This window comes from Nanorana parkeri, unplaced genomic scaffold (genome assembly GCF_000935625.1).
Source record: "Nanorana parkeri isolate BGI_ZX_2015 unplaced genomic scaffold, ASM93562v1 scaffold1843, whole genome shotgun sequence".
Taxonomy (NCBI): domain Eukaryota; kingdom Metazoa; phylum Chordata; class Amphibia; order Anura; family Dicroglossidae; genus Nanorana; species Nanorana parkeri.
Window position 1 is genome coordinate 232144 of NW_017308111.1, and position 19386 is coordinate 251529.

Consider the following 19386-nt stretch of genomic DNA (forward strand, 5'->3'; position numbering starts at 1 on the left):
ATCAAATAAGGCAAAACATATATAAAAGTCTGGACCACCATCATTACCAAAGAATCGTCATCCCATCGTGGTTACAACAGTCATAACTGGTCAAATTCAATTTCAAGTACAAAATAAGGATCTTCAAAACACGTTCTCAACCTAGGTGGGGGATTTAGTCTTTTTGATAATTCACACGTTACCATGCCATCAAACGTATTCCAAACTTGCAGTAACCCTTTGCAACACTTTGTGGATCACCTGTTATGACCAGTAATATTAGAGCACAAACTTTTTTTCTCTCCATTTTTATAGTTATGAATGGGATAGGGTAAGGTTAGAAGCAGGTTCTTATTGCGGTCTGTGACACCGCTTTATATTCCTTTGTCACCAGAACAAGAAATGAGGGGGAACAGTGGTTAACTGGTCAGGCACAGACCGCAAATTAAAAACAGAGGTTCAGACCTTTCCCTATTTCTATACAATGAGGACAAAAACTGGACTGCAACAAAAATAAATTTTAGAGATTTAGCCAGAACATAAAGGGAATACCTCCCCACTAGGCACTTCGTAATAAAAATCCAACATTTTAACCCTTCCCTATGATATAATAAAAAAAAAAAGAGGGATTAGCTGGAGATAGGCTTTAATCCTGGTTGCACTTTCCACATTCCTTTTCTCCATTCTGTAAATATGAATGTACATTTTCTTGGAAACCATCAACTGCGTACAACTCTGAATCGAACACTTGCCACAAGGACCTCTCATCTACAAAAGGATGAGCTATGACATATGTGTAAACATATAATGGGGCTGGCTTATATTGAGCACAGTCGCCGAATGCTAGGAGCAAATCATTATTATTCATCACACGTGAGTTCCACTGTGTTTGGCCAACAGTGAGAGGAATACGAAGAACAGAGTCCTTTTTATCCCCGATCAAAGCTTACAGGACACAAACCTAGCAGCAGGATTCATATGTTAACTAAACAAGGAACAAGAACAATGGAAAACATGGAATGGTTGAAGTGCTCTCAAAAAGATTCAGCATTTAAATATAGTACGGTAACACCTTTCAAATGCATAATAAATACATGGCACTTTTGTACACCTAAAACTGGATAGCTTTAAATATGAACACAACATTGTCCTAAATGACTCATCCTCTTGTGTGCTTCCTTGAGAGGTTGTGAAACACACCTGTGCCAGTCATTTTATCATCCAGTTTAGCAAAAAGACTCCACCCAGCAGAGTCTTTGGAATATCCATGCCAGTGGCAGTATGATTAAATATACCATTAGCTGGAAGCAGCCAACCATATGAAGTCGATGAATAATTTGTACCTTTGGAGGTCAAACACTAACCAGAGTTCTGTTTTACAGTTGAACAATCCCCTTTGAAAGTAGAGCTTTCCAATTAATGCAATCTGTAAAAATACCCATCAAGTGGAGCTCCACAAATATCACATTACGTCCAGCACAAATTCCTTCACAAGGCTGTCTAATCCATTTTCCACGCAGGGTATCTGGCCATACCAATCACCATGTTTTTCTTAATATCAAAATTGCTGCAAACTGTAATGTGCGCAGCTCGTCAAGTGTGGAACTGAAAAACAAGATCTTTAAAATCGCCCAGACTGGGGTTGTCATGTTAATAATGGGAGCTTGAAGTTAACCATCTACTTTAGCAAAGGTTTCAGTATTTTATCTAGGGTAGCTTTGCCTGTATCTTTAAGTTTCACAGATGACTTTTCAACAATGCTCTTCTCCTTTTGAACTATCTCAGGTGTAACATTTTTAACTGCATCTTTTCCTTTCCCAGTTGTCCTCATACTACTGGTCCTTTTAAATGTATTTGCACTTCCATTTTCCCTTGGGTTTGCATCCCTAGTTAATGCTTCAGACTTTCCTTTAGACTGTCGTAGTGATGATGATCTAGTTATTGTTGAAGTCTTTCCTGGAGTTGGAGGAGACTGTTCTGGTTTTGTGCGTCTTGAGGATGATGCAACAGTGTTTCTAGCAAAACTTGGTGTAGAGGGCAAGGTTTTGGGGCTGCTGACAGATGTGGTAGGTTGCGGTTTGCTGTTATCAGCAGAATTAGATTCTTTTGGAGATGTCCTGCATATCTTGGTTTCCTCAGGCTTCGGTTTAGTAATATTCCTAACTGGTTTTGCTGCTGGTTTTCTTACAGAACTTTTGCGCTGGATCTGGTCCCTTTGAAAACGTGAACTATTAGATATAAAGCTTGAACCTCTTTGTAGCTTGGGTTCTTCAGCAGTTGGAGGGGCTATTGGGGAAGTCCTTGGGACATTATCATTTTTGGTTCTAAGGGAATGCCGAAAGGTCTGCTTCAGTTCATCTGATTTCCCTTCATCTCGCAAGGGGCTTCTGAGCTCTGTACGTTTTATACTTCCTGACTTGGTGGTCTTAGAAATGGGGACAACCTTCCGCATTGTCACATGCTCTGACTCATTCAACATGCGCACAGGTTTCGTTGTAGTTGTATTACTTGAACGAGCTTTATTTGTTTTTGTGAAGCTTGAGGTTCTCTCCTTCACAGAGTTGGGTCTTTTATGATCTTTACATTTTATTGTATTTTCTTTAGTACTGCCAGCATCTCCAGTGCTACAGTCTACATTTTTGTGCTGATCAGACGGAGATTTGTCCTCTATTTCACTTTTATGTTCCATTACAACTGATGGACCCCCATTATTACAGCTGACACTTTGTGCTTCAGAACTATCTAAAGATAACGAGTTTTCAGTAGTATCTTCAAAATAGAAAAATGGTGCATGCTCTTTCTTTTCAGAAGTACATGTATTTTGTGAGACAGGAGAGCTTGCACTGTTTAAATATCCTTCAGTCATATCAATGTCCTCATCAGGTGTGCTCGACGGTGTGCCTTTGGTATTTTTAGATGGGCTAAGTTCATCTGCAAGGCTAAGGGAATAAAAACTTGAGTCTTCAAATGTCTCCAAATCCGTAATGCAAACATCTTCTGCGTTTCCATGTACAGATCCTTGTAGACTAAATTTACGTAACTTTTTAACCAGTTCACGTTCCTGAACAGTAACAGCTAATGGGCTTAAAGGGGTCTTTTTGAGTGAAGCTTCTCCATTGTCTTGGCAGTTTTGTGACTGGTTGTTATTACGGTCTATATTGGTCTGCTTGTAATGCTTATTCGTTATGGCAGTGTGGTGCTCTCCCATACTATTAATAAGTACTGTAGGCAAAGGTGAGGAATTTTTTATTGCTTCATTTTTATTTAAGTGCGTATTGTCCTGGTCATTTTTGTCTGTGGAATTTATCCATGCAATTGTTGGTCTAGACTGTCGAGTGTACGTTCTGGGTAGACTATTACATTTTTTTAACTGATCATCCTGAGGGGCTTCCAAATACATCTGAAGTTCTCTGTCTGCTGTAACACCTAATGAGAGCCGAGAACGCCTTGCGCTAGAGGTCCTACTCAGTGGACTTTGGGGCCTTTGCAATAAAAATTCCTCCAGTCCCTTTTTTGTTAGTAACTCTACATCATTTTCACTGCTACTCCTTCCAAAACCTCCAGCCTCTACACAGACCCAGGACTGACGTTTTAGCTCCAGTTCCTTCAGTCTCTGCTTCTGGCGAAGGTCTTGTAATTCCCTTTCCTTATTCTCCTACAGGGAAAGAAAACAGACATATTAGAATATACATGCAACTATGCAAGGTGTGTAAACTTTTTATTTAGTTGAACAGTGCCAATACTCTATACCAGGGGTATCAAAGTACCGGCCCATGAGCCCGTACTATGTGGCCCGCAGCCAGCTGACCAGTCAGGCACGCGGTCACGTTTCACAAAAACTTAAAACATTTTCTAAAGCTAAAAAATACTGGTTTCGGCTCTACACTCTACCTTTCGAATAAGGTTAGTATAAAATTTTGTGCAAAGGCAAATTTTGTGCAAAGATTTGAAAGAAGACTTGATTTAACACTGTAATGCCAAATTCTTTACAACTCAGTAATAAGGAATATTGTAACACATCTTTGTACCTAGAGAAATTTAAGAGAAATATTCCTAAAAAGGCAAAATCAGACACACTTCAGCTATTTCAGAAAGTCTAGAGACTAAAAAAAATATAAAAAGACGTTAAGTATAAACAAAAATCCACTCTGGAGTAGAAAAGATGGTACCCTCTGTCATTTTATTTCTGATGAGATACTTGTCTTACCTTTACTGCTTTGTTGAACTTGTCACAGAAATCCCGGAATATCTGGAAACATTCATCAAGTTTCATGGTTTCTTTGTCTTCACAGAAGAAATCAATCAGGGTGTGACCCTCTCTCTGTAACTCCACTCTCTGCTTGTCCAGTTCTTTCATCTCCTTCACCGCAACCTGCAATATAATGTAATATTAAGACCACCCAAGCGCAATACTGGTGATCCTTTGAATACCACGATATATGTTGCGTCTGTTGCTTCAAAAATCTTATTTTGTTTTTGCTGTCTCTTACATATTCCAACTACTGCAAGTGATGCTCACGTATGAAAACAGCATTCAAAATAGCCTGTCCTAGTTTGTTTTTTTCTATGAGCTAATTTACAGACACATACAACCTTAATGCCAGGCTTACTCAATATGAAAGCCCAAAGAGCAATAACGATGTGCAAAGGAGGTTTTAAACCTCCCATTGCGTTCTTGGACAATTAAAATTTGCCTAGAAACAATTCATGACACACTGTGATCAGTTTAAAGTGTATGTTAAGGGGGGGGGGGAGAATAAAGAAGGCCATACAATGTGTGAATTTTGGCCATCTGTTGAGGAATCAGCAGATCGAAGGAGCCGGTCAGCTCTGACTGAATGTCTGTACGGGTATTCTGACAGGGGCTGGCGTCCTCTGTCAGACTACACAAGAAACAGTGGGGATTCCTCCATCACCGCGCTCATATCGTTGATGAAGGAATCTGTTCTATTTTTTTTTTTTTTTCGTTCAGCCCGCGGGTTGAATGGAAAAAAAAAAATAGTTGGAGCAGTCTATGGCCAGCTTCAGACATTTTGCCAAGTTTTTATTGCATCCTCCCTGGAAAGAGTTACTTCTCCTGGTGACCATTGCCACCAACACAGAAAGAGGAAATCCAAAATCTTAGAATTGTCATGAAATCAAGAGAGAAGGGAAATCTTCCAATGGGGACAAAATGTTCTAGTGGCAACTAAGAGGCACTTTGGGAAAATTAGCTCTCGCTTGCTATTGCACCAAAATAAAAAATAAAAAGGCCCCCCTCCTTCCTTGCATGGCATAGCCCTTTCCTTCTGGGAATGTCTGACCCAGCTCCTTCACTCTTACTGCCAGAGTAGGAGTGAAGCTTGAGTGATAGCTCCGAGTTTGCTAGGGCTGCTGACATCACATCCAAGATAGCAGCATGCAGCAACAGCCTCAGAGCTTTTGGATGTCTACACAAGGAAGGCTTTTAAAGGTAATTAGCACATATAAAATACATTAAATGCACATACAATCTTTTGGGATGTTTTCTGTTCCAATGAACGGTCTGGCGCCAGGGTCTCTTTAAATGTGACCTATTACTACTGGCCATAAAAGTTTATGCATTTATGTACCTGCAGAAATTCTTCCATTTGTTGTACCAGTTCAGGGTCCTTTTTGATTTGGTCTTTGATGGTTTTTGTTTTTGTAGAGAGGGAATGGAATTCTGTTTCAATATTTTCTGTAGATAACCTGGAAAAACAAATAAATGAAGTTATATAACAAATGAAAATGCAGTACCTGAGAGTAGATCTGTAATGTTTGATTATGTCACCAAACACCTGAATCTCAAACACAACCTTGCCTCCTAGTCAAAGAAAAAAGGTAAGATAAGTTGGGTGGAAGCAAGCCACCTCATAGCACAGCTTACCCTGACAATGCAAAATGCTCATGACAAACATTACACATAACAGGTTAACTGGCACAAAAGCCTAAAGTCATCAGATGCCCAATGACTTCTGTGTTCCATTTTGTTAATGATAACTTTCCAAATCATGTGTTAGATTATCTTTCTCCAGACCCATCACCTGTTTCTGTAACATAATGGACTGTAATTCATTAATGACACTAATTGTTTTACATATTTCCAGTACTGATGACTAGTCCAATCATGGAACATGTCTGCTTCCTGTGAGCACTATATTGTGTTATTGCAGAGCAAGAGACAACAGACTCCACTCAACACATCTGGCTCTATCAAAGATTTATGGATAGAAATGAGTTCCACATACAATATTTTCTGAACATCTAACCATGATAGGGAACGAGGGGGAAAAAGTCCCCAGCAGCCAAGGACAGAGACAATGTGGATGCTTGTACAGATACAGAACAGATGTGTGGGAGAAAGGGGATTGATGATTCTCACCATGCCACCGTACACTCCCTCACTATTCTAAGGACTCCGGTTTGCTTACTGCCACAGTACAAGCTGGGCTTTTGTGTATGAATCAGCCTTTTGACCCCGCTTTCTCCGTCATAGTAACAATTGAAAAGCAGCCCCCAGCAAGCAATGTGGGAAAGCCAAGTGCCTGACACCAGGAGGTTAAATTCTCTTTCTTTCTTACACTACACTAAAGGCAGAGAATTCAAAACTAGACGCATTTACAGAAAATTATTCTTGCTTTGATTGCAACGCTGATAGCTTAATTTCAATATAGAGGCTAGTGAAAGCATTGGTTGATAAAAAAAAAAAACCAAAAAAAAAATGCTGATGCCAAGGCAGAAAAGTAAACGCAAGGTTTATTGCAAAAAAAATAAAAAAATCACGATTGCTCATCACTTCATGTTATCCATATCCACAATGTAAGCACAACTGAGTACCAGTGGAGGATACATAAGCAACATTTTACATTGTCCCAGCCTGCCCTGGGCCAAACAATGTATCCTCTGTGCAGCATATGGCCACGCACTGGAACCAGCCAGGCAGGTATTCCCATCTGACGCATGCATCAAGGTAGAGATGGACGCAGAGAACAGTGGCAGTATTCATCTCCAGCTCAAGACAACCATTATTCTCTATAGATGCAACACTTCACATAAGGCTGGCACTGCTTCAGGCAAATGTACATTGTCCAGTAGAACTGCTGTGCTTGATGTAGTATTTGCATTCTGAAAACTACAGTAGGGGTGGGCCAGAGAAGGATCAATTTGTCATAGTTGGCCAGGCAGGTATTGCTAAATAATGCAAAGCAGGCATCCCTGTTTTTATGGAAAAGTTTTCTATAAATATGTAAGGGTGTATAGAGGGTACATTTAGTACAGTATACATGAACACAGTGCAGTCCCGGACAATTTGTCTTATACGGATTATTAACATAAAGTGTAATGTGGAGATGCAACTCCATGCCTTTAAACACAAAATTCACCTCACCAGTTAGTATGAAAGATTGACACACAAATCTTACTGAAATACAAGACGAACTACAGACAAAGTTCATTTCCTCAACATGCAATAAAATAACTGCCTAGCACATGGACACGAAATATTTAATACTCCACACACACACACATTTCTACTACAGAGCCATCCGATTCCTAAAAGGACTTAAAGTGATAAGAAAGTCAAAGGGTTTTTAAGCTATTTCAAATGCCGATTAAAAAACAACTTACAATGGATTCTACTTCTTGATGTTTAAATGCTTCAGTTTCCTGCACAATCAGCTGGTCCCCCTGAGCACTGGACCAGATATCCTTTAGGGTGGCTTCTTTCCCTTGCAGGGTCCTATAGAGCCACCCTTGTGTGTGCAAGTGAGCTGTGTCTCCCCACAAACACAGCAAGGCCAAGCACTCCCTACTTCCTGCTCCCCCTCCTCCTTCCCTCATCCCTTCTCAAAAGTAGCAGATGGAAGCTGTTGGAGACTGCTCTGTCCCTTGTGATCTTGTACTGGACAAAATGTTCAAGGAAGCTGAGAGAGTTGGAGCCAGCTGTTATAACTAAGTGTATGGGCAAAGAATAAGTAAAAAAACCTTGCTGGGCAATGTATATTTGTTTGATCTGGATTCATTACTGAAAAAAAAAAGTTTGAATGTTTAATACTGCTTTAAGTTTTCCATATATGTTACATTTCCATGCCATTTTAAATGCCCAATGTAGATGTAAAATCAGTTCCCTAAGGGAGGTACCTAGTGTTTCTTGGTTACACTGTGTAAAGGAGAGAAAGGTACAAACTGCGCACACAAACAAAACACATCTCAAGAGACTATGTGTTCAAGTTTAATGCATATACACATCTGATCTTACCACCCATCACTGAATGAATGTTAGAAGTGATTACTTCTTGAGGAAGCTATGACAGCTCCGAGCTGAGTCTTGGGCAATGCCATGTATACAGTATAAACAGGACATTCCTAAAATACAAACATTGGACGTTTTACGTGTCAAAGTCACGGGTAAACCCAGCAAGTACAGAACAGTGCCCGTGTGCCTGGAAATGGTGATTAGGCACAGCTAACTGATCTTATTCTAGCTGACTCCAGTCCCTAAGCATGATAAACACAAGGCTGATTTTTCTCTGCCATATGTGCAAACAAAAGAAATGGAATTTCTTCCAGGGCTATGCTGCTGTTTATAGATGCACATGTGAATATCTCCCAGGGTGTATTCAGTACATGAAAAAGAACTACTACACACAGATTTTTCCTGGGGCTGTGCTCTTTTACATAGCACAAACAAATATCGCAATGTGGAGTACCCAGGTCCGATGCAGTTTAGAATCCCACAAGGAGCCTCAGACATACAGGACCCTGCAAACAACTTCCCTGACCTAATGCTAACAATGTTATGTCATATCAGTGTACAGTTATTACCTGGCTGCTTCATTAACATGCTGAAGCTTCTCAGAGAAAGTCAACAGGGTAGCATCTTTTTTCTGGGCTTCCTAGAATACAAAGAAAACATCTTACTGAATGCTTAAATGTCACATGAACAGATACTGTATATTAATATGTTATAATCAGAAAGCGATCCAACATTAGATACATCAAGATCTTATGAATGTTCACTGGTGGCTCACTTTTAAAAATGGCTGCCTTGTAGCATTGGGGTTCTGGATGCAATTTTGGCAACAGTGCACGTAGCAAAGCTCTTGGTGCAGGGTGCATTAACAACCAATCTTATGTACAGCCACAACCTTTTTAAAAAAACGTTGTGTAGAGTGAGAAGTATAGAACCCCTGTCATGTTTTTAATGGCTTGCTAAGTGCCATAGGGGAGATTTCCATTCACTTCATGTGCTGGAGACAAGGATTTGTTCAGACAGGAATGGAGTGCAAATCCTAGTAACACAGAAAGAAATCATTTTTTTTTTTTTTTTAGTGACTGCCCGTGTTTCAGATTCTCCCTTACTACCTGTCTGGTAAAACTAATGTCACCAGAGCAAATAGTGAGGGGGAAAAAATCTATTGAATGCCGTGGAGCCCTGCATAACAGTACACCCTTGACAGGGATTCCAACACTTTCAGATTCTAGTAAAGGGAAAAAAAGGTATCAGCTGGACACATTATTAAATAGTCTGTCGCTAATAAAGTGAATTCTGAGGGCTGCTGAACATCACAATTTGCTCTTTTCACCAACTGTGCAACAGGCCTCTAGACGTCCCCTTTGCCTTTGGCCTAACAGCACTTGTAGTATCTGTTCAATATTGTGCACATCAATATACAGTAAATGCACAACACATGTCAGTAATGGCAGCCTTGGGCAGCAGCCTCCTAGCAAACCATTTACAAGAGTTTAGAGAAAAACAAAGATTGTGTATACATACCAAAGCCACAAAATGTAACAGATTCATTCCAGGTTTGTTTGCCTTGGTGTCTGCAAGCCTAAGCAATGACGACAATTTAAAGCCAACGGCATTTCCAGCATAACCCCCCTACGGAATAAGAAAACATGACATGAAATCATTAGATTGTATTTAAATAAATTGAAAGATGTAAAGTGCAGTAGGAGACTTCCCCTTACCGCATTCATAATATTCCCAGCCTGCAGTACCAAGAACAACATAGAATGCAGCTGCTCACATGACATCAGCTCTGAAAGAGAAACGGCACAATTTACTATGGAATGCCAAGGACGAGGTGTAAATACAACATTTTCCACATGTATTCAAGGAAACACATTTTTCATCTCTCTAAACACTGATATGAAGGGTATTGCAGAGTACATTGACCCCACCTAAAATATACCATGAAAAGCATTGCACAATTAGAAGGGATCCACACTTCTGTCTATATGCATCCCACTTCTGTACAAGCCAGTGTAATAGAATACTGCTCACTGCCTTGGCAACTGTAATATAGCCTCTGATTATTATTCATGGACTGAAGAACAGTACAATGCTTTTTAAAGGGAGGATGCTCAAAAACTCTATTAAACTAGTCTGTAGCTATGGATGGCATTACTTTACATATAATCATCTCCCATCATGTTTCTAAAGACAATTCTCACTGCTCTGCTCTCACTAGGAAAAACAACAAAATGACACGAAAAGGATCCTTCCACTATTTATCAACAATCTTCGAAGAAAAAAAGTACAAAATATGAAGGCATAGATTTAAATACATACATGAACTGTAACAGACAAGTATGGATGGCTGTGTTTGGCCTGCTTTGCATTCCTATGAATGATGCAAGTCCTATTGAGATGGGTTTGCATAGCAGGCAAAGCAGGTAATAAGCATCAGTCTGCAGCATTTTGTACTTAAGGGTGTGTAGGGGCAGTGCTTCATTCAAATGCGAAAGGCAGCATTCAGCAATGTCCATCTACATGAGCAAGTTTTACATGCTAGCCTAATCCACAGAGGTCTGCACATAGAAAGTAAGGATATATAAGAACACAGATCTAAGTGCATGCCCCTAAGAAGTAAGTGAATATCAGACCACATGGGGATCAGAAGCCTGGCCCCGTCCTTTGTCATTCATTTTTCAACAGTCATCATAATTTTTAGTGTTTTAAGCCTTTAATTTGACTATAAAGGTTCTACAACTTCACTTCTCGTATTACTCAGGGATGGAAACAGACAGACCAAGATATTACTCATCGGACCAGGCCTGTAATTAATAATGATTAAACCCAAAAGGGAGTCTACACAACATTTTTGACCTCAAAAGGTCTTAATAGCGGAACTGTAATGACTTTTAATGCAAACAATATTATCAATGGGTGACAATGTATTTTACAAATTGGTTCTTTGCATAGTTTGCAATTATCCATGTGCATGGGGAGCAGCCTTTTTGATCCTCTTAGCTTTTAACTACTTATTGAAAACAAGACTCTCTGCTGTAAGAGTAACCGGAGATCATGTTAACCTAGGCTCTAAAACATCAGTATTTTTTACTCAAGTTCCCTTTAGAGCCAGAAAGTGGAACTTTAGATCACTTTTCATGGTTTGCAAACTATGTTTGTTTCTTGGATGAGAGAAGCCAGTTTATAGAACTCAATAGCTCAAAATTAAAAAAAACACACACAAGTAGCGATTCTTCCCTTATTAAAAGGTCTGGTCCTGGGTTTTAATCCAATGAAATGCAGTCTCAAAGAAGAATGTCTGTTGTGTGCATAGTGCTCTTTAATCAGTCGACATTTAATTTATATTAAATTCTTTCTACATAAAAGGTCACTCATGAAAGGTGTACTAAATTCTTTACACTCTGTCCTTTCAGTTCAATAAAAATAAAATATATGTAACAATTTATAGCATGCAACCTATATGAACACAAGACTGAATCATTTTTTTTTTTCTATCCTCCCACATTACACACCCTTACAAAATGTGGGTCAGGCCCCTTCAATAATCCTAAATGATCCCTTCCAAAGACATGCAGCACCAAGAGCTGTCATTAATGAGCACCTTGTACAATGGGTGTGCTTTAACATTTATAAACGAGAACTAGATTGGTCTGACTAGCCACTTTCTTAAATGACACTGCACTAAGCAAAGTTAAAAATACACACTCAGGGAACAAGACACCCAAACATTACAGCAACAATTCAGATATATCGTAAACACTTGCCTTAAGTGACGGTGGTCATTTAAAGTTTGTCCAACCATTCAAAGCTAAAATTTTAACTATGGGTAGATCGTGGTAGGCTGAATCACTGGCTTATCAGATCTTATAAAACAACATATCTAACGGCTACAAAAACAGGCTGCAATGCCATCCTACCCTGAAGTCCAATATTGTAACATCGGTTCAAAATCTACTAGTGACCGATACACTGGTAACTGGGTATGACCCTCAGCAGTCTTATTGAGAGACTTTATACCACATGCAAAAAAGGGTGCACGGGTGCACATGTACAGGCTGAGCTCCTGAGCCAACTTTTTAAAAATATTCGCCTATACATGATAAAGCTTGATTGGCCTGATGTGGCCATTTGGCATCTAGCCAAGCATCTACATTGTGAGGGAAGAAACACAAGTGGTCCTCAACTTACCACATCAAACATTAACATATTTATAAAATATAGAGCCCCAAATGCCAGGGTAGTCTCATCTATGGTCATTTATTGCCAGATTATGATCCAATCTGCCTCATAATCAGCCTGTTTACAATAAGTGAAAGAAGCATCTGCCAGGTTACTCATTCACTCACCTTGTGTGGCCAGCCTGATAACCATCATGTTTTTACTCAGGGAGGAATAGGAAGGTAAAAATTCCTTTTTCAGCACCATTGCTTCTATTCGCAGGGAATAACTAGAGGAAAACAAAATTAGCAATAAATCATACTAAAGCATGATGATGAAATAGGAGTTTCAAAACACGCACTGAAAAGCCAATTAGAAAGGAGGTACACTAAACACAGTAGTGATATGACAAAAAATATGACGTTTAAGTAATTTTTCTACATGAGCAAATTCCTGTCATCCTGTGTAAGCTCAGCAGGAGCCCATCCTTCTGTAATTGCACTGAGTGTTTTAGTTGCATGTGGGACGTAACTGAAAACCTCTCTACTTCAGTAACATGCAGATACCCTTGCTCCAATGGAAGCCTATGGCTACGTACACCAAAACGCTCATAAGTATATGTTATATGTAGAAAGCTAAAAGTGAAACTGAAACCTAAAAAGAAAAAAATTTGTTAGGGGCCAAACATTTTGGCAGAAAAGACTTTGCATGACTCTTTACCCTTTCTTCAATTGTTTATCTGTATACACATGTGCTGTGTACATATTCAGCCCATTCTCAGGATCTGTAATATGGCAAAAATGAAAGAGTGCCAGTGCGATGTAATGCCACCAGGGCCGGCCTTAGGGGTGTGCGAGCAGTGCGGCCGCACAGGGCGCCATGGCAACAAGGGCGCTGTGCGGCCGACACAACGCCTTAAGGCCTAAGGCCGGCCCTGAATGCCACCAGTTATATCAGTGTCTAAAAAAGTAAAAGATGGATGATTAAAAAGCAGCAGAGACGTTGGCAGCGGCACCAGTGGGGATCATGAAGATGTCAGTGCTGCAGAAGGTCAATCCCAGAGGGAAGTCTGCCATGTGTGCAAGTATGCTATAAAAGCTGCCACCACTCTGCAACCATCATAAAGTGTTTTACTAAAGGATATGTTAAAAGGGCAAACCCCTTTACTGTGGACCTGTGATGAAAATCAACAGCCTAAACCCATGGCAGGTAATGCGGTGCCTACTGCCGACAACTGTAAATTGCTATTGGTAGCTCTCCCAGCCGATGCTGGCCTTCTGAAATAATGAGCCAAGATCAACATTTCCATTTTCTTATTTGCCTAGTCTGGTGTCATGGAATGAAGCTATTGGGTATCTGTGAGACCTCAGAATGCGATATGATTACAAGGATTGAGGCAGATGCTAAACATTAATTCATTGAGTTGACACATCCATACTGCAAGTGAAAAAGGATTTTGGTAAACAGTCACTGCAATAATTATCTGAAAGTAAATACACTTTTATTTGCTTGCGGCACCACAAATTCAGATTTGTACCTTTTTCTATGCACCAATATCTGTATAGGAGACTGTATCTGAAAAAGTAATTTTATCTCATGCAGAATTTGGTAAAATGTTTTAGGGATCTGCCTTTGATCTCATATATGCACCATGTGTTCCTTCACAGGGAAAGGAAAATCATCATGGCAAGCCTTGAAATTCCAGCAAATAAAGGATGGGCAGATCTTTCATCAACTGCCCTTGGTCTGTCCATTTATGAGGACACCAAGTAATTGGCATAAGTGATTAAACTGATGCACAAAATCAATTAGGCCTCATTAACACAGGGAATGTTGCCCCGAACAGTGTGAAGGGCCATTTTATTCAGAGCTGCAGAAAGAAGTTTGCAGGTAGCTCATGTAAGTCTATGGAGATGCAGGAGCTGTACACCCTTCCTGCAGCTCTGGGTTCTGCACACAGATTATATATGACCTCAGACGCAGACATGATGGATCCAGGTCAGTGCATCATGCGGTTGTCATAACTGTGAGGGTGCAAAGCTCCTGCGTCTCCATAGACTTACATGAGCCAGGGGGGGGGGCGAGGGGAAGGTTAAATACGGTCTATCTGAATCTCAGTTTATCTATTTGTATTTCTGCTTAGCTCCTGTCCTGAAGAGCGAACAGAAAGGCAAGCAGGGAACCTCCCTTCTCTTTGGATTTCATTTTCTGGCTAGCAACACCGTGACTAGTACAGGAAGGAGGACACTTGCCCAACAAATACAGGCAATTAAAACCTCATCGAGGTTCTAACCCTTACCCACTACATCCAAAATAAAAACAATGCCTGAAGATGGACTTTAACAGCGGAGATTGATTTAAAAAAAGTATACAGAGAAGTTGTAAGGTAGATTTTATCCTTTGCAAACTTACTTTGGCACCTGAATCAACAAGTACATGAAGGAATCTGCCAGAGACAGCTTTGTTATTTCTCCACTAAATGCTTTCAACTGCTTACCTGTGTCCTTCAATGAACGGGAGAGAAATATACAACTTAAGTTTCATGATCTTTTTTTCCTACATACAGATAATGAGGCACAACACTATCTGACAATGCAAACAGAAGTGTGGATGATGTCCAGACATTAAAGCCATCAGCCCAAATGATATACCAGAAGGTTTATTTTATGAACTGAAAGAGGATACTTGCATTGTTCATACTGTGAGAGAACACTCCCAAACTGTACAGTGCACTAATCCGATAATAGCTCTTCCAAATTCCCCCTTTCCACCAAACTTTGAAAAGATTTTATTTATACATTAAAAAAAAAAAACAACAGCCTTGTAAGGTTATTTGTAATCTCCATTGTAGCCACCACTGCATGTTAAAACAGGATAAATTATACAAGCTGCAACTATATATAATTGTACATAATCCCTCACATAGTATGGAGATCACAATGATTCTCAATAATGGGATTTCTTTCACAGTCTATTATTATAGAATTATCCATATACATACATGTCATATTTGTCATGCACACCATTTGACAAATGTATGAACAAATTCGATCTACTGCACGCAACATGCTATAGAAAAAAACTGAATGCTAAAGAATAGAAATTCAAAACACAAATATGTCCTTTTATGTAAATAAAAATCACACACCGGTTAGTACCAAAGGTCAAGTCAGGAACCTAGATAAGATGCATGGCGTGCAGTATGAAACACAGGTTGCTTATCTAGTATCTCTAATATTTGCTTAGGAGGCTATGTACAACACTTTGATTTTTTTTTTCTTTTAATGAATCCTTCATTTTACAGGCATACAGTTCCAAAAAAGATATTAAACACTATTAACTGGCTTGTACTAACAGATTCAAAGTTGATTGCTAATGTAAAAGACAGAGGATACAAAAAGAAGAGCCAATAAAAAGAACTATTCTAGGCTCCTGCCAATTAATTATAACATTCACAACTCCCCACAACCTCTGTGGAGTGAAGTGACTATTCCCCTTTCTCCATAGAAAAGACAATGATTTGAAATTTTGTCGGTTTTACATTTTTTTTTGTTACAGAAATACTTATATCCTCTATAACCCTGCATGGCCCAATTTTCACATTCAATGTTGAAGGCTGTTGCATTGAAACATGCGTGACCACCCTTTCTGCAGTGGTCACAATAAATCACAGCAAATAACCCCCAGATAGGCCTAGTTTAGTCTAAAATGGCTGATATGTGGAAATATTTTGCTGAAATAAATTATCCATGCCACTTAATAGGCCATATTTATATTTGACAATTGCACCCTAGTGGGATTATTAAAGCAGACTTAGTTTTCTTCAATTGTGTGCCAAGAAATGGTCAAGTGTGGACCAGGGACAGGCATAACTGTTTTCTAAGTTGGATGGAATGAATGCCAAATCCGACAAGTTCTGGTAACACAGAAGAATTGTAACTATTTGTGAATGGTATTAGTAACTCTTCACACAAGTATAGCCTACTATTCATTACAAAAGTGTGCTGTACAGCTTTAGGTTTTTACCTGTGAAACTTTACTCCAGGTAGTACATCTACTGAGTACTGCTTCTTACTGCAAATTCCTAAATTACATTTTGGAGTTTAATTCATATGTTCTGTGTGTAAATATCTAAGTTAATTAAAACATAATTGTGCTATTTTTGTCAGTGTTTGCACAAAAATCAGGCAAATAATTTATCCAGGTTAAAAAGTACTTGAGATTGAGAGACTCAGACCTAAATCAATGGGGTTTCTAAAACAGGGAAATATTTAAAAATATCTAAACCCAAGAATAAAAATACAGTGTTGTAGCTTACCAGACCTCAGATGTGGTGGCTGCAGTAGTTTTCATTTATGAGGCTAACATTTTCAGCAAGTACAGAAAATAGTTTTATTTCTTGCCTGAAATGCAGTATTCTTGTAACTGCTTGTGAATTTAACCAAAATCACAAACAACCTCATCTTCATGTGAAGAGAACGTCTGTAAACTACTAATTCTCTACCCACTATGGATGAAGAAGAAAAAAAAAAAACACACACCCGACACCCAAATCTGGAGAGCCGACTAGTGATGTCCATGGCTCATCCCCAGACAGTGGAGTGAGGGAGCATTGTCACTCCAGGACAGGGATAGGGTTATTTGTAAGATAACCAGGTAAAAATAAAGTGGAAATGTTCTAAAAAACAAATAATGCTGCCACCACATCTAAGGACTGTAAGCTGCTAAATATTATATTTTGGTTTCTGGGTTTAGATGCACATTAAACTTAAGAAACCGTATTCTACAGAATAAAGTTATTCTTGTTGTCTTGCTTATTAGCACATTGCTTTTAGCTTAAAGAATAACAGATGAGGGGAAAACACAACACATAAGCACTGTAGACAAAACATTTCCCCTCAACTATCAAGCTTACGTAAAAGGCCATCCAACCCTGAAGGATCATCTGCAACAATTCCTAATAGATGTCCTTGGATATTTATAGCTTATTCTAGGAAAAGCTATGGAAACGAAGGGTAAGGTGTTCTCATAAATCACATAGGTACTTATTAAGAACATGCTCAAGTGCTCCATGTTACATAAGCTGGCTCATTAGGCTGGCTAGGATGAACAAAGTTTCATGAACACAAAGAATGATAGCAGACAAAGTTTTAGGATTAAGCTGCAGCCCACCAAAAACATGTGACATTACGAAGCCTATAGAACACCCTAAAGGAATTGCAAGCTTTATTCCTTTCGGGTTTTTGCGCATTTTGAGCAACTTGCAAATTTACCCCCAAGCTGAAGTCTACAATAGCTGCAAGAGACACATGTGGCTCTGCGCAGCCTGCTATAGAAGCTATAGCATTAAACATTCCATGTTCTTCATAAGAAGGTTGAGAAGGTTAGTTAATCCTCTTTCTGAGGAGTATGCTTATAGTTTGCAATTAGTATTTTATTCCAACAGTCATAATACAAATTGAGATATACTACTGTACATTTTATGAGCAGCTATCAAACACAAAAATCTGTTATATTTGTCGGAGAACTATGAGGTGAGTGATTTACACTCATTAGTTAGAGCCGACGTGTGACAATGAAACTGTCACACTTCAACTCAATAGATCGGAAAGTAAGCAAACACATACCGTCGCTCGCTCACTTCCCAATCATCTCCCTGCAGAGAGTGGTGACGGTCAGTCACGCCTCCCCGCAGGGATTCCCCCTCCCCTCTCCGATCCTCCAGCACTGACTGGAAGAATGGAGGGGGCTGGCAGCTGGGTGGATCACAACAGTATTGTCGGGATCCTTCCCGGCTGCGGTGCTCTCAGTATATAGTAGGCAATAGCCCGCTATATACAGATCTTTGGGTCACGGGAGGACCCAAAAAAGAGAATATGAGATAAAAGTCCCGTGACCTAAAGAGAACTATGGGACAAAAAGATTACCCCATAGTTCGCTTTTAAGTGAATATGCCAATTCATACTGCTTGGTGTATCTAAACCTCACTGGAGAACAGAGAAATCTTTAAGAGCACAGATCTAGAGTAGAGGTACACAATAAAAAAATTAACAGAGCAACAGTAGTACAAATCAACACAGGCACTTAGAGCACCTGTTTTTTTTACTTTAAAAAACAAAAACAAATAGTGCCCGTTAAGGCACAATGCTTTTTTGTAAGAATATTATAACTTTGCCGGGACTGTCATTTGAATGATCTAGTTGGAGACAGGAAGGGTGTTGAGTAACAGTAAGTGGAAACACCAACACTGGAATTTGGTGATGTAACAGGATTTGCCTTTTCTTAAATATTGATTACAGGTTATTTGATGCCTATACAGAGTAAAATGAGAATAAAAAGGGAAATCCAGGTCACCTTGCGAAAAAGTGAAAAGAGCAACATGTTTGGGTCCAAAATGTTTCAGTAACTGAAATGTTACAGTGAGGTCCTGGCATTTAAAAAAGCGCCTGTGCTGGGTTAAAGTCTGAATAATACATGCATTCTCCTGATGCACTCTGTAGCTGTACACACAGTCACAGCACAGGGCTCACCTATCAATGAAACAGAATGACGTCAGTAATGAGATCAGAGGCTTTATCACCAACACCCTCACTGCCAAGAACAGCAACCTTTCAGTAAAGTCATTGAACAACTAAAAACACAGATGTAGAATGTCTACATTGCATATCAGATCCATTAAAGCTGATCGCCAGAAAGAAAAGCAATTATTCTAATTGGCTAGTTGTCTTTTCCATCAAAAACTCCTTTCCCTTTCTATGATTTGTTTTGTACACTTCCTCAGATCAAGAATAGGTGCGAGATCATGCAACTCAAATCGTGCACATGGAGAAGTTACATCATCACAGGCTGCCCAATGGCCAAAGAGAACATGGCAGTGTCAGTGGCGAGAGAGAGCATGGAACAATCAGTGCTGGAAGAGGGCAAACTAAGAGGCAAGTCTGCACACAAGAATATTACAATGTAGAAAAGGACATATTGTTTATAGTCATATC

The 19386-nt window shown here is 39.4% G+C and overlaps 1 protein-coding gene across 1 annotated transcript in view; it reads right to left on the reverse strand.

Annotated features, from left to right (window-relative positions):
- Positions 1–754: 754 nt before the first annotated feature.
- Positions 755–19386, reverse strand: part of FHDC1 (FH2 domain containing 1) — a 32112-nt gene continuing 13480 nt past the window's right edge. The window contains exons 4-11 of the mRNA XM_018571811.1: positions 14807–14898; positions 12583–12683; positions 9952–10022; positions 9755–9862; positions 8803–8873; positions 5571–5688; positions 4187–4351; positions 755–3634 (exon numbers count right to left, since the gene is read on the reverse strand). Coding sequence (XP_018427313.1) covers positions 1658–3634; positions 4187–4351; positions 5571–5688; positions 8803–8873; positions 9755–9862; positions 9952–10022; positions 12583–12683; positions 14807–14898 — 2703 coding nt within the window. The 3' untranslated portion in view covers positions 755–1657. The remainder of the gene's footprint in view (positions 3635–4186; positions 4352–5570; positions 5689–8802; positions 8874–9754; positions 9863–9951; positions 10023–12582; positions 12684–14806; positions 14899–19386) is intronic.